Here is a 13530-nt window from a genome sequence, read left to right as displayed (position 1 = left end):
ACTGTGATACAGTTGATTATATAGATCTGTCACCCCACGTGTCCTGTCCTACCTGAGATCTGGCTGCACAGGATCAGTTCCCCAGTTGGTGTAGGTCCCAGGAGAAGCATCAGACCAGCTGAACTGAGTGCTGTCAATTTCAACCTGACATGATATTGTTGTGCATTTCTGTGAAAAAACAAAAATGAGAACTCATTATACCAAGGGGTAAGTTTTAGAATACATGTAGCTAGCACGCACTGGTTGGATCAATGTTGTTTCAACTGAATTTGTCTATGTATTGTGAAGAGGGATCAACGTGGATAATACATTTTATTTGAAAAAATAAATAAATTAACCATTACTCTTCTCATTTCATTTCAACCAGCTTTGTAATCAATTGATTAGGGTAAACCTTAAACTTAAATACATAGACTTAACCTGACTAACAGGTTACATTGATCTAATTTCAACATAATCATCAGGACTATGTATACGTTGAAAAGTCCACATAGAAACATAACAAATATTTGTCATCCCTATATTCTATATATATTGGGTTGTTGAAATTATGTAGAATTGTATATTTAATTAGACATATGTTATTTGACCTCGTTTAAATGTTGATAGTAAAATGGTTTGTTTGAATCAACGTCATCGTTTCAACATCATGCCATCAACCTAAATAAAGAGTTACACTACATTATCAAAAGTATGTGGACACCTGCTCATTCCAAAGTCATGGGCATTAATATCTTTAGAGTTGGCACTATGCATTCAGGGTTCTCCTGGCATCCGCCAAAGCCAGATTCATCCATCAGACAGTGAAGCATCACTCAAGAGAACACATTTCCACTGCTCCAGCATCCAATTTTTAAACTTTATTTAACTATGCAAGCCAATGGTGGCAAGCTTTACACCACTCCAGCCGACACTTGGTGTTGCACATGGTGATCTTAAGCTTGTGTGCAGCTGCTTGACCATGGAAACTCATTTCATGAAGCTCCCGACAAACAGTTATTGTGCTGACATTGTATCCAGAGGCAGTTTGGAACACAGTAGTGAGTATTGCAACCGAAGATAGACATTTTTTTACACACTTCAGCACTCATGTGGCCTACCACTCTAGCAGGGCAGAAATTTGACAAAATTATTGTTGGAACAGTGGCATCCTATGAAGGCGCCACATTGAAAGCAATTGTTGCTCCTAGACATTTACATTAGAGTCATTTAGCAGACACTGTTATCCAGAACAACTTACAGTACGATTCCCACAGTGGACAAGCACTTACTAAGTGCATATATTTCCATGCTTGTCCACAGTGGGAATCGTACTCACAACCCTAGCATTACAAACACCATACTCTACCAACTGAGCTACACCGGACGCCTGATTTTTCCACTTCCCAAAAACAGCACTTACAGTTGACCACGGCAGCTCTAGCAGGGAAGAAATTTGACGAACTGACTTGTTGGAGAGGTTGCATCCTATGAAGGTGCCACATTGAAAGTCAATTAGCTTTTCAGAAAGGCCATTCTATTGCTAATGTTTGTCTATGGAGATTGCATGGCTGTATGCTCGATTTTATACACCTGTCAGCAATGGGTGTGGCTGAAAGAGCCTAATCCACTATTTTGAAGGGGCGTCTACATACTTTTGGATATATAGTTTATATTGAAATAAAAGTTGAACCCACAGTCCAATGACTCCTACCTGAACAGTGACTCCTACTGTGACTTCACATTATATTTCAATATAAGACCTAAACTCTTTATTTAGGTTGGTGGCATGATGTTGAAACAATGGCATTGATTCACACATATCATTACTATCAACATTGAAACGTCAAATAAAATCTGTGTAATTAAATTCAACAATTTTAACCACCCAATATTTAATTATTCTACATGGAATTTTCAATGCAATGTCAACGTATACATAGTTCTGATGATTATGTTGAAATTAGATTGATGTAACAACCTGTTAGTCAGGTTAAGTCAATGTATTTAAGTTAAAGTTTTACCCTAATTTCAAAGTTTACAACGCTGGGTGAAATTAGATGAGAACAATACGCGTGGATGACTTTTTTTAAATACAATGGATTTCCCACGTTGATTCCACGTCACAGTCCCTTGACAAATGATGTTGAAACAACATTGATTCAACCAGTGTGTGCCCAGTGGGTAACGTACATTGACATGATATCTGTCAAAGGATTATATTTTCTTTCATTAATTCATCCTGGATTGTACTGACTATATTGATTTTGGCGCTAGGTCTGATAGCTTTTGGATGGGTCATATACTGTATGTTTTGATTACCAGAGTGGTGTAGCCAAGCCAAATGTCAAAGAAGGAATCGTCCAGTCGTCCTGTGATGTACTGCTCCTCTTCCGGTGATGCGATGGACACCAGATCTGCCCCATCTCTAACACAGTCGTGTCTGGCTCCCAACCAGCTCTTCCTGGTGTCTGTATTTAGTTTGTAGCAGTTGGATCCATACTGGCTCCATCCGTTGGCTGTGTCGCACATTGTTGGAGGATTAGCTGAGGAAAGGAGTGAAATGTGTTACGCATATCATTCACCTTCTTAGGTCCCGTAAGCATTATTGTAGACAACAGGCAACGGCACATGTTGATTGGCCAGTTAAACCTACGGTTGGGGCGTTTGCATATATACTTCCGCCGGCTAGTGCAGACGTCATCATTCCATCGTCCTTGCTCTCCCCCGACCACCTCCCCACAATCCTCGTTGTCCTCCCAGTTGTCAGGATTCCCTGGTTTCCAGTATCTGTGTAGAGTGCACGAGCACACATGAGAAAATCAGAGGTGGATATTAATAATCATGTGGTCAAATGATGGCTTGATACCCAACCATCCTGGGAAGTATGGTGCCCGTCAACCAATCACCAACAACCTTCACACAACAAAGGCTACTATAGAGTGTTACTGTGCTTGATTACAAGTCAATGGTTAACAGCACTTGATTACCCTCCAACCAAAATGGTTCATTTCATGGAACCATAATTTGCTGATGTGTTTCAATGTAGTGTCAGATCAATTGAGGATCATAGTGTGGCTACGTACGCTAAGAAGGGGAGGAAGGTACTCCCGTCAGTCCACTCCCACACTCCCTCAGCAGCAATGTCATTCAGACCGATCCAGAAAATCTCTGTACCAACCTGAGTCCGTACCCATGTCTACCAGGAGAGAGCAGAGGTCACAGTACAGAGAGTCATATACAGTAGTTGTGAACTAGACGACCGTAGAACGCATCTCAAACCCAGAAGCTCACCCTCTCAGGAATGTCCAGGATGCTCATCAGATGGCTCCCCCGTCCCACACAGTCTGCGCGGGCATCATCCCAGGACTTTGTGTTGGTAGAGAAGTAGTAACACTTGTCCTCATAGGCCCTCCATCCCTCCTCACACTGACTGAAGGCTGACAACACAACAATCACAGGAGTGTTTAGCTGCAGGTCTAACTGATCATAGTTCAGTTTATGGGAAAATAACAAAGTAAATACAATAAGATGTGTGGAACATTATAAACTGGGTGGTTCGGTCCCCGAATGTTGATTGGCTGATAGCCGTGGTATATCGGACCGTATACCACAGGTATGACAAAACATTTATTTTTCCTGCTCTAATTACGTTGGTAACCAGTTTATAATAGCAATAAGGCACCTCGGGGGTTTGTGGTATATGGCCAATATACCACGGCTAAGGGGTGTTCTTAGGCACGACCTTGTACATTATTGCTTAATTACACAACAAGAAGAAAAAATAAATTACTTCAGTCCAGTAAAACTGATCGTAACTTATCATGGCTATTCCTAGTGTTGTTATTTTTATCCTTGTTTCTATGGGGTTAGATGAGGAAACATTCCACAACCTCTTCGTGCCAAGGTTGAAAGGGCATCGTGACCTCCTTCCATCAATAACTTTAACGTTAATGTGGATGCTACCATGATTACGGATAATCCTGAATGAATCGTGTATAAATGATGAGTGAGAAAGTAACGGAGGCACAAAGATCGTACCCACAAGACATGCTAACCTCTCACCATTACAATAACAGGGGAGGTTAGTATTTTATATCATACCCCCAAGACATGCTAACCAATACAATAACAGGTTAGGTTATCATACCCACAAGACATGCTAACCTCTCACCATTACAATAACATGGGAGGTTAGCATTTGATATCATACCCACAAGACATGCTAACCAATACAATAACATGGGAGGTTAGCATTTTATATCATACCCGCAAGACATGCTAACCTCTCACCAATGCAATAACAGGGGAGGTTAGCATTTTATATCATGCCCCCAAGACATGCTAACATCTCACCATTACAATAACATGGGAGGTTAGCATTTTATATCATACCCACAAGACATGCTAATCTGTCACCATTACAATAACAGGGGAGGTAAGTATTTTTGGGGTGGCATGATATTTATACCTGTGTAACTTTCTCACTCATCATTACACACGATTCATTCAGGATTATCCGTAATCATGGTAGCATCCACAATAATGTAGAAGTGATAAGAAACATATTATATTCTTATTTACAATAAAAGTGACTCCAAAATGACACAATACTTTATTTACCATTAATTTCTATTGGGCACAAAATAATCTGAAACACATCCAAAAACAAACAGCAAATACATCCAACAAGTTTGAGTCACAAGCTTGATGTAATCATTGCGTGCTAGAAAAATAGGACAAAATATTACGCTTTCGATTTCTTTAAAGCACATATAAGTGAATCTGTCCAAATACTTTTGCCACCTTCAAATGAAGGGCACTCAAAACATGAAGTGCTTTTCATTTCTAAACGGTAAAAACAGATTCGTAGGAAAATACCCTCAAATAAAAGGTGACATTCTGTACTGTCGCCTCATTGAACATTTGATCTCAAATCCAAAAAGCATAGAGCCAAATGTAAGGTTTTAGCTTCACTGTTTAAATAAATACGTAGGTCAACGTAAGCATTCCATGTCAATTATAGAAACGTGAACTTGACATTAGGTTCTACAGAAAGACAATTTTGGATATAAATAATGTTTATACTTACCACAACTGAGCAGACTACAGAGGGTGAAAAGCAGTAGCAGCATGCTGTGTGTTTTATCCAGCCGATCGATATGTAGTCTTGGTTCAGTTCTCAGGGTCTAATACATCCTAAAGGAGTAGTCTTCTCAACGTTCTCTAGAAATGGGTATGTACCTGCTGTAACTCAACACAGCTTTGAGCATCCTGGCACAGTTTCTCTTCTTTTAAGAACCAGCCCAAGGTCCAAAGATTGAGGGGCAGTAAACCAGGGATGACAAACACTTGACCTGAGCTGTGATGCCAAACCATCACCAAAAGTGGCCTACTGTTGGTGGGGTTAAGTCCACATTTCTTTAAGTACACAAAGGTGCTCCGCAGGGGTCGATACTAGGACCTATTCTTTTCACTATTTATAGAAACATTATTGGTCAATCTGTTGTAAATGTAATCTACAGTGCCTTCAGAAAGTATTAACGCCCATTGATATTTTCCACATTTTGGTGTGAATTTAAAATGGAATTGATATACTTTTTTTGGTCACTGGCCTACTACACACGATACCCCATAATGTCAAAGTGGAATTATGTTTTTAGACATTTTTACAAATTAATTAAAAATGAAAATCTGAAATGTCTTGAGTGAATAAGTATTCAACCCCTTGGTTATGGAAAGCCTAAATAAGTTAACGAGTAAAAATGTGCTTTAACAAGCCACATAATAATGTGCACAGACGCAATCTATATGCAATAATAGTATTTAACACTATTTGTTTATGATTACCTCATCTCTTTACCCCACACATACAATTATCTGTAAGGTCCCTCAGTCGAGCAGTGAATTTCAAACACAGATTCAACCACAAAGACCAGGGAGATTTTCCAATGCCTCACAATAAAAAATAAAGCAGTCATTGAATATCCTTTTGAACATGGTGAAGTTATTAAATACACTTTGGATTGTGTATCAATAAACCCAGTCACTCAAAGATACAGGCGTCCTTCCTAACTTAGTTGCCGGACAGGAAGGAAACTGCTCAGGGATTTCACCATGAGGCCACTGCTGACTTTTTAAAACAGTTACAGACTTTAATGGCTGTGAAAGGAGAATACAATGTTGATCCATCAGTTGTTACTCCAAAAATATTAACCTAGTGAAAAGGAAGTCTGTACAGAATAAAAAATATTCCAAAACATGCATCCTGTTTGCAACAAGGCACAAAAGTAACACTGCAAAATATTTGGCAAAGAAATTGACTTTTGGTCCTGAATACAAAGCATTCCGTTCATATTTTCAAGCATGCCGGTGGCCGCATCATGTTATGGATATGGGAATTATTTTAGGATAAAAAAAAAACAGAATAGAGCAGAGTACAGGTGTGGTGAAGTTATCAATTAGGCTTTTGATTGTCACTACAAAGATACAGACGTCCTTCCTAACTTAGTTGCCGGACAGGAAGGAAACCGCTCAGGGATTTCACCATGAGGCCACTGCTGACTTTTTAAAACAGTTACAGACTTTTATGGCTGTGATAGGAGAAAACTGAGGATGGATCAACAACATTGTAGTTACTCTACAATACTAACCTAACTGACAGAGTGAAAAGAAGGAAGCATGTACAGAATAACAAATATTCCAAAATACGCACGAAAGTATAACTGCAAAAAATGAAGCAAAGAAATGAACTTTATGTGTTATGTTTGGAGCAAATCCAACACAACACATCACTGAGTGCCACTCTCCATTTTTTAAAGCATAGTGGTGGCTGCATCATGTTATGGGTATGCTTGTATTCGTTAAGGATTGTGTAGTTTTCAGGATAAAAAAATAAACGGAATGGAGCAAAGCACAGGCAAAATCCTAGAGGAAAACATGGTCCAGTCTGCTTTCCACCAGACACTGGGAGATGAATTCACCTTTCAGCAGGACAATAACCTAAAACACAAGGCCAAATCTACACTGGAGTTGCTTACCAAGAAGACAGTGAATGTTCCTGAGTGGCCGAGTTACAGTTTTGACTTAAATCTGCTTGAAAGTCTGTGGCAAGACCTGAAAATGGCTGTCTAGCAATGATCAACAACCAATTTGACAGAGTTTGAAGACTTCTGAAAACAATAATGGGAAAATGTTGCTCAGGTGTGACAAGCTCTAAGCAACTGACCCAGAAAGACGTAATCACAGCTGCAATCGCTGCAAAAGATGGTCCTAACATGTATCGACTCAGTGGGTTGAATACTTATCTAATCAAGATATATTCATGTTTTATTTTCTATCATTTTTTAAAAAAAATTACAGATGCTATCATTTTTCATCCACTTTGACATTAAAGATAATTTTGTGTAGATCGCTGACAAAAAAAAAAAGACAATTTAATCAATTTTAATTCCAAGTTGTAACACAACAAAATGTGCAAAAAGTCAAGGTGTGTGAATACCTTCTGAAGGCACTGTAGATCACATCATTACACTCTTTTTGTTTACAAAGCCCTGCTCCACAAGCTTCCGACTTACCTAACATCACTGGTAAGATTTAAAATGACAAGTTAACAAACTCATTCACAGGGCCGGTTAACTCTGGAGACTCATTTGGTGTCTAGAGAGTTTAGTTGTCTTGCTCCACATCTCCAAAATACATTTCGAATAGATGTGTTAGTGTCCCTTGGGCAGTTCAGGAAGCAGACAGAGGATTTGTACAATGAAGAATGTGTTCATTTTAGTTGTATATTAATGTTTGTCTGTTCAATATGTGTTGTTAGATTTATATTGCATTCGATTTTTGATTTATTTTATGAAATTGTATATGCAAGGCTCCCTCGTAAAAAAAAGACACTGGTCTCAACGGTGACTCGCTGATTAAATAAAGGTCAAAAATAGTCTTTATGAATTCCCTAAAAAGCCTAAATAAATTATAGTTCATAAAGTGGGGCGGAATATATATTTTTTAAAAAAAGAGTATATACATTGTGTACAAAAGGCATGAGGAGGTAGGCAAATAATTACAATTTAGCAGATTAACACTGGAGTGATAAATGATCAGATGGTCATGTGCAGGTAGAGATACCGGTGTGCAAAAGAGCTTAACCGACGGTAAAAAGGTAAAAAATCCCAGTTAACCGACTGTTCCCCGGTAGGCCGTCATTGTTAATAAGAATTTGTTCTTAACTGCCTAGTTAAATAAAACATTGGTCGATGGCATAGTTGGTGTTTACACACGTAGTAAACAACACATTAGGAACCCTAATATTGAGTTGCCCTCAGTTCAGTCTGTCATGGAAAGAGCGTGTCAGTGTAACATTTTCTCACATCCGTGTCTTGAGTTAAATGAAATAATGGGCTGATTCATGATCAGGAGGTACATTTGACACAATGTCAATTTTGAAATCTCAAAGTCCAAAATATGTTTTATGATTCTCCTAAAACCCACATAGTTTTAGTCTGTAAACATTATATCACCGAAACTGCCTTGAATGGTTACTTTTTAACTTTTTACACAGACGCGTTTTCGCGTCGTTTAGCCTTGTTTACAAGTTCTAACACTGGAATGTGAGATGTAATCTACACCTCCATTACGATGATAGAAACCCTCGTTATTTAATTGAAGGATTTTTCAATTTTAGCGTCATTATTTCTCTAGAGCCTACACTTTCTCGTTCTGAACTTCTAACGCGAGTAGGACGGTATGTCTTCCGTGATCAAGAGCAGCTGCTCACCTATTTGACACCTCCTACATGGCCAAAGCATCAGCTATGCGGGTGTCGGTTATCGCTTTTGCTGATTAACTCGAGGCCTTGATTTATGTATGGTGAATTGGTGGAACAGCAGAACCATCAGCACAACAATAAAAGCATAGAATTCTAATTTACATAAATAAAACGTAAAACGATTGAATCTGTACCTCCATCTGAATTTAAGTTATACTGTTCACTGATACACAGTGGTGGAAAATTTTCCTAATTGTCATACTTGAGTAAAAGTAGACACACCTTAATAGAAAATGATGCAAGTCACCCAGTAAAATTATACTTGAGTAAAGTCTAAAAGTATTTGGTTTTAAATATACATAAGTATCAAGTCTTTGTAATTGCTAAAATAAACGTAAGCATCAAAAGTAAAAATCAATTCAAATTCCTTATATTAAGCAAACCATTTTCTTCTTTTTAAAAATATTTTTAACAGATTGACAGGGGGCACGCTCCAACACTGACACAATCATTTACAAACAAAGCATGTGTTTCGTGAGTCCGCCAGATCAGAGGCAGTAGGGATGACCAGGGATGTTCTCTCGATAAGAGTGGGATCACTCAGCTACACATGCCTCTCCCTAATGTCAATATGCCTTGTCTATTGCTGTTTTGGTTCGTCATTTTTGTCTTATTTCACTGTAGAGCCTCCAGCCCTGCTCAACATGCCCACACACATGCGGCGACCGCACCTGGCTTAAATGGTGCCTCTAGAGACCAAACCTCTCTCATCATCACTCAATGCCTAGGCTTACCTCCACTATACTCACAACCTACCATACCCTTGTCTGTACATTATGCCTTGAATCTGTTCTTCAGCGCCCAGAAAACTGCTCCTTTTACTCTCTGTTCCGAACGCACTAGACGACCAGATCTTATAGCCTTTAGCCGTACCCTTATCCTACTCCTCCTCTGTTCCTCTGGTGATGTAGAGGTTAATCCAGGCCTTGCAGCCCCCAGCATCACTCCCATTCCCCAGGCGCTCTTATTTGTTGACTTCTGTAACTGTAAAAGCATTGGTTTCATGCATGTTAACATTAGAAGCCTCCTCCCTAAGTTTGTTTTATTCACAGCTTTCGCACACTCCGCCAACCCGGATGTCCTAGCCATGTCTAAATCCTGGTTAGGCCACCAAAAATCCTGAAATTTCAATCCCTAACTATAACATTTTCCGACAAGATAGAACTGCCAAAGGGGGCGGAGTTGCAATCTACTGCAGAGAAAGCCTGCAGAATTCTGTTATACTATCCAGGTCTGTGCCCAAACAATTTGAGCTTTGACTTTTAAAAACCCACCTTTCCAGAAACAAGTCGCTCACCTTTGCCGCTTGTTATAGACCCCCCTCGGCCCCCAGTTGTGCCCTGGACACCATTTGAGAATTGATCGCCCCCCCATCTATCTTCAGAGTTCGTACTGTTAGGGGACTTAAACTGGGGCATGCTTAACACCCCGGCCATCCTACAATCTAAGCTAGATGCCCTCAATCTCACACAAATCATCAAGGAACCTACCAGGTAAAACCCTAAATCCGTAACCATAGGCACCCTCTTAGATATCATCCTGACCTCTAAATACACCTCTGCTGTCTTCAACCAGGGCCTCAGCGATCACTGCCTCATTACCTGCTTGCATACTGGGTCCGCAGTCAAACGACCACCACTCATCACTGTCAAACGCTCCTTCGACACTTCATCGACCTGGCCTGGGTATCCTGGAAGGATTTTGACCTCATCCCGTCAGTAGAGGATGCCTGGTTGCTCTTCAAAAGTGATTTACTCTCCATCTTAAATAAGCATGCCCCATTCAAAAAATGTAGAACTAAGAACAGATATAGCCTGTGGTTCACCCCAGACTTGACAGCCCTTGACCAGCACAAAAACATCCTGTGGCGTACTGCATTAGCATCGAATAGCCCCCGCGACATGCAACTTTTCAGGGAAGTCAGGAACCAATATACTCAGTCAGTTAGGAAAGCCAAGGCTAGCTTTTTCAAACAGAAATTTGCTTCCTGTACCACTAATTCCAAAAAGTTTTGGGACACTAAAGTCCATGGAGAATAAGAGCACCTCCTCCCAGCTGCCCACTGCACTGAAGATAGGAAACAGTGTCACCACCAATAAATCTACAATAATCGATCATTTCAATAAGCATTTTTCCACAGCTGGCCATGCTTTCCACCTCCTTTCCATCTCAGTACCCCCTGCAGCAACGTGCCCCCCTCCCCCTGCTTCTCCTTCACCCAAATCCAGACAGCTGATGTTCTGAAAGAACTGAAAATCTGGATCCCTACAAATCAGCTGGGCTAGACAATCTGGACCCTCTCTTTCAAAAATTATCTGTGGAAATTGTTGCAACGTCTGAGATCCCCAAAGATTGGAAAGCTGCCGCGGTCATCCCCCTCTTCAAAGGGGAGACACTCTAGACCCAAACTGTTATAGACCTATATCCATCCTGCCTTGCCTTTCTAAAATCTTCGAAAGTCAAGTTAACAAACAGATCACCGACCATTTCGAATCCCCCCGTACCTTCTCCACTATGTAATCTGAGTTCCGAGCTGGTCATGGGAGCACCTCGGCCATGCTCAAGGTCCTAAACAATATCATAACCGCCATCGATAAAAGACAGTACTGTGCAGCCATCTTCATCGACCTGGCCAAGTCTTTCGACTCTGTCAATCACCGTATTCTTATCGGCAGACTCAACAGCCTTGGTTTCTCAAATGACTGCCTCACCTGGTTCACCAACTACTTCTCAGATAGAGTTCAGTGTGTCAAATCGGAGGGCCTGTTGTCCGGACCTCTGGCAGTCTCTATAGGAGTGCCACAGGGTTCAATTCTCAGGCCGACTCTCTTCTCTTTATGTATCAATGATGTCGCTCTTGCTGCTGGTGATTCTCTCGTTGGCTCAACCTCGCTTCATATTCGTCGCCAAACCCACTGGCTCCAGGTTATCTATAAGTCTTTCCAAGGTAAAGCCCCGCCTTATCTCAGCTCACTGGTCACCATAGCAACACCCACCCACTCGTAGCACGCGCTCCAGCAAGTATATTGCACTGGTCATCCCCAAAGCCAACAGTTCCTTTGGCCGCCTTTCCTTCCAGTTCTCTGCTGCCAATGACTGGAACGAATTGCAAAAATCTCTGAAGCTGGAGTCTTATCTCCCTCTCTAACTTTAAGCGTCAGCTGTCAGAGCAGCGTACAGATCACTGTACCTGTACACAGCCAATATGTAAATAGCACACCCAACTACCTCATCCCCATAGTATTACTTACTGGCCTACCTGGTTAAATAAAGGTTAAATAAAATGTAAAACATTAAATTACACAATTTTCCTGTCCTGCTAAGATTTCAAAATGTAATGAGTACTTTTGGGTGCCAGTGAAAATGTATGAAGTAAAAAGTACATCATTTTCTTTAAGAATATAGTGAAGTAAAAGTAGTAAAGTATAGATACACCAAAAAAAACTACTCAGTAGTACTTTCAAGTACTTTTACACCGCTGCTGATACAGACCATAAGAACACGTTAACTTCCATATGCAATCCAAAAGAGTAAAACAAATAATGACACACTGGAGCCATATCATGGATAATGACAGATTTATTATAGTAACATCAACAAAAATGAAGATTTTAGCTATATAAAATACAATTGCAAAGACACAGCATTCATCTGAACCAATAGCAACACATTTACAAAAGCATGAACTTACAACTTACATTCTATATGTTCTATATTACAGCTGGCAAGTCAGTACACACCCCTGGTGTACAGTATGACACACCAGAGGTATTACAGTTCTATTGTAGAATACAACAAACCAATGATGCAACAATTCAATATTCCCTTAAAATGGAGGGTACAAGAGAAAATATGCATATAATGGAGTGTACAGAACATTAAGGACCATCAGACCGGCCTCAATTCGTCGGGGGGGGGGGGGGGGGGGGGATGGACTCTACAAGGTGTCCAAAGCGTTCCACAGGGATGCTGGCCCATGTTGACTCCAGTGTTTCCTAAAGTTGTGTCAAGTTGGCTGGATGTCCTTTGGGTGATGGGCCATGCTTGATACACGTCGGGAAACTGTTGAGCGTGAAAAACCCAGCAGCTTTGCAGTTCTTGACACTCAAACCGGTGCACCTGGTACCTACTGCCATGACCCGTTCAAAGGCACTTCCGGCTTGCCCCATTAAATCTTTTGTCTTGCCCATTCGCCCTCTGAATGGCACCCATACACAATCTATGTCTCAAAAATCTTTCTTTAACCCGTCTCCTCCCCTTCATCTACACTGATTGAAGTGGATTTAACAAGTGACATCAATAAGGGATCATAGCTTTCACCTGGACTCACCTGGTCAGTCTATGTCATGGAAAGAGCATGTTTTCCTAATGCATATCATCTCTTCAAACATGTGTATTTCTAAATCAAAGTCTTGGGTCAATCTGTTGACCAACAACAGTCTCACAATCAAATCCAGAATTACCTGAAAGGCCTTGAATTGACCAGGAGGAGTCACAAGAAAATAAGGTTGAGGAAAAATCTTCAAACACAAGGCCTCAAAAAAAAAAAAAAGAGAGCAGACACTCACTGTCAAAACAGGTTGAAAATAGCATAAACATTTCCATAGGACACAATATAGTGAAACCCCTGACGACTCTAGGAAGATAGTGCACAACAACAAGACAGTAAAGAACAACACTAAAGATAAGCACTAATTTCATAAAAACTTCCAAATATAAAAATA

General features: G+C 40.3%; 1 protein-coding gene across 1 annotated transcript in view; it reads right to left on the bottom strand.

Annotated features, from left to right (window-relative positions):
* The window catches only part of LOC110536912 (macrophage mannose receptor 1), a 50121-nt gene extending 44889 nt beyond the window's left edge, over window positions 1-5232 (bottom strand). The window contains exons 1-6 of the mRNA XM_036936809.1: window positions 5072-5232; window positions 3274-3419; window positions 3066-3178; window positions 2636-2769; window positions 2302-2525; window positions 53-168 (exon numbers count right to left, since the gene is read on the bottom strand). Coding sequence (XP_036792704.1) covers window positions 53-168; window positions 2302-2525; window positions 2636-2769; window positions 3066-3178; window positions 3274-3419; window positions 5072-5114 — 776 coding nt within the window. The 5' untranslated portion in view covers window positions 5115-5232. The remainder of the gene's footprint in view (window positions 1-52; window positions 169-2301; window positions 2526-2635; window positions 2770-3065; window positions 3179-3273; window positions 3420-5071) is intronic.
* Between the last annotated feature and the right edge of the window lie 8298 nt (window positions 5233-13530).

Source organism: Oncorhynchus mykiss, chromosome 12 (genome assembly GCF_013265735.2).
Source record: "Oncorhynchus mykiss isolate Arlee chromosome 12, USDA_OmykA_1.1, whole genome shotgun sequence".
NCBI lineage: Eukaryota > Metazoa > Chordata > Actinopteri > Salmoniformes > Salmonidae > Oncorhynchus > Oncorhynchus mykiss.
The sequence above is the reverse complement of the archived record's forward strand: the minus strand, read 5'-3'. Positions and strand labels throughout refer to the sequence as shown.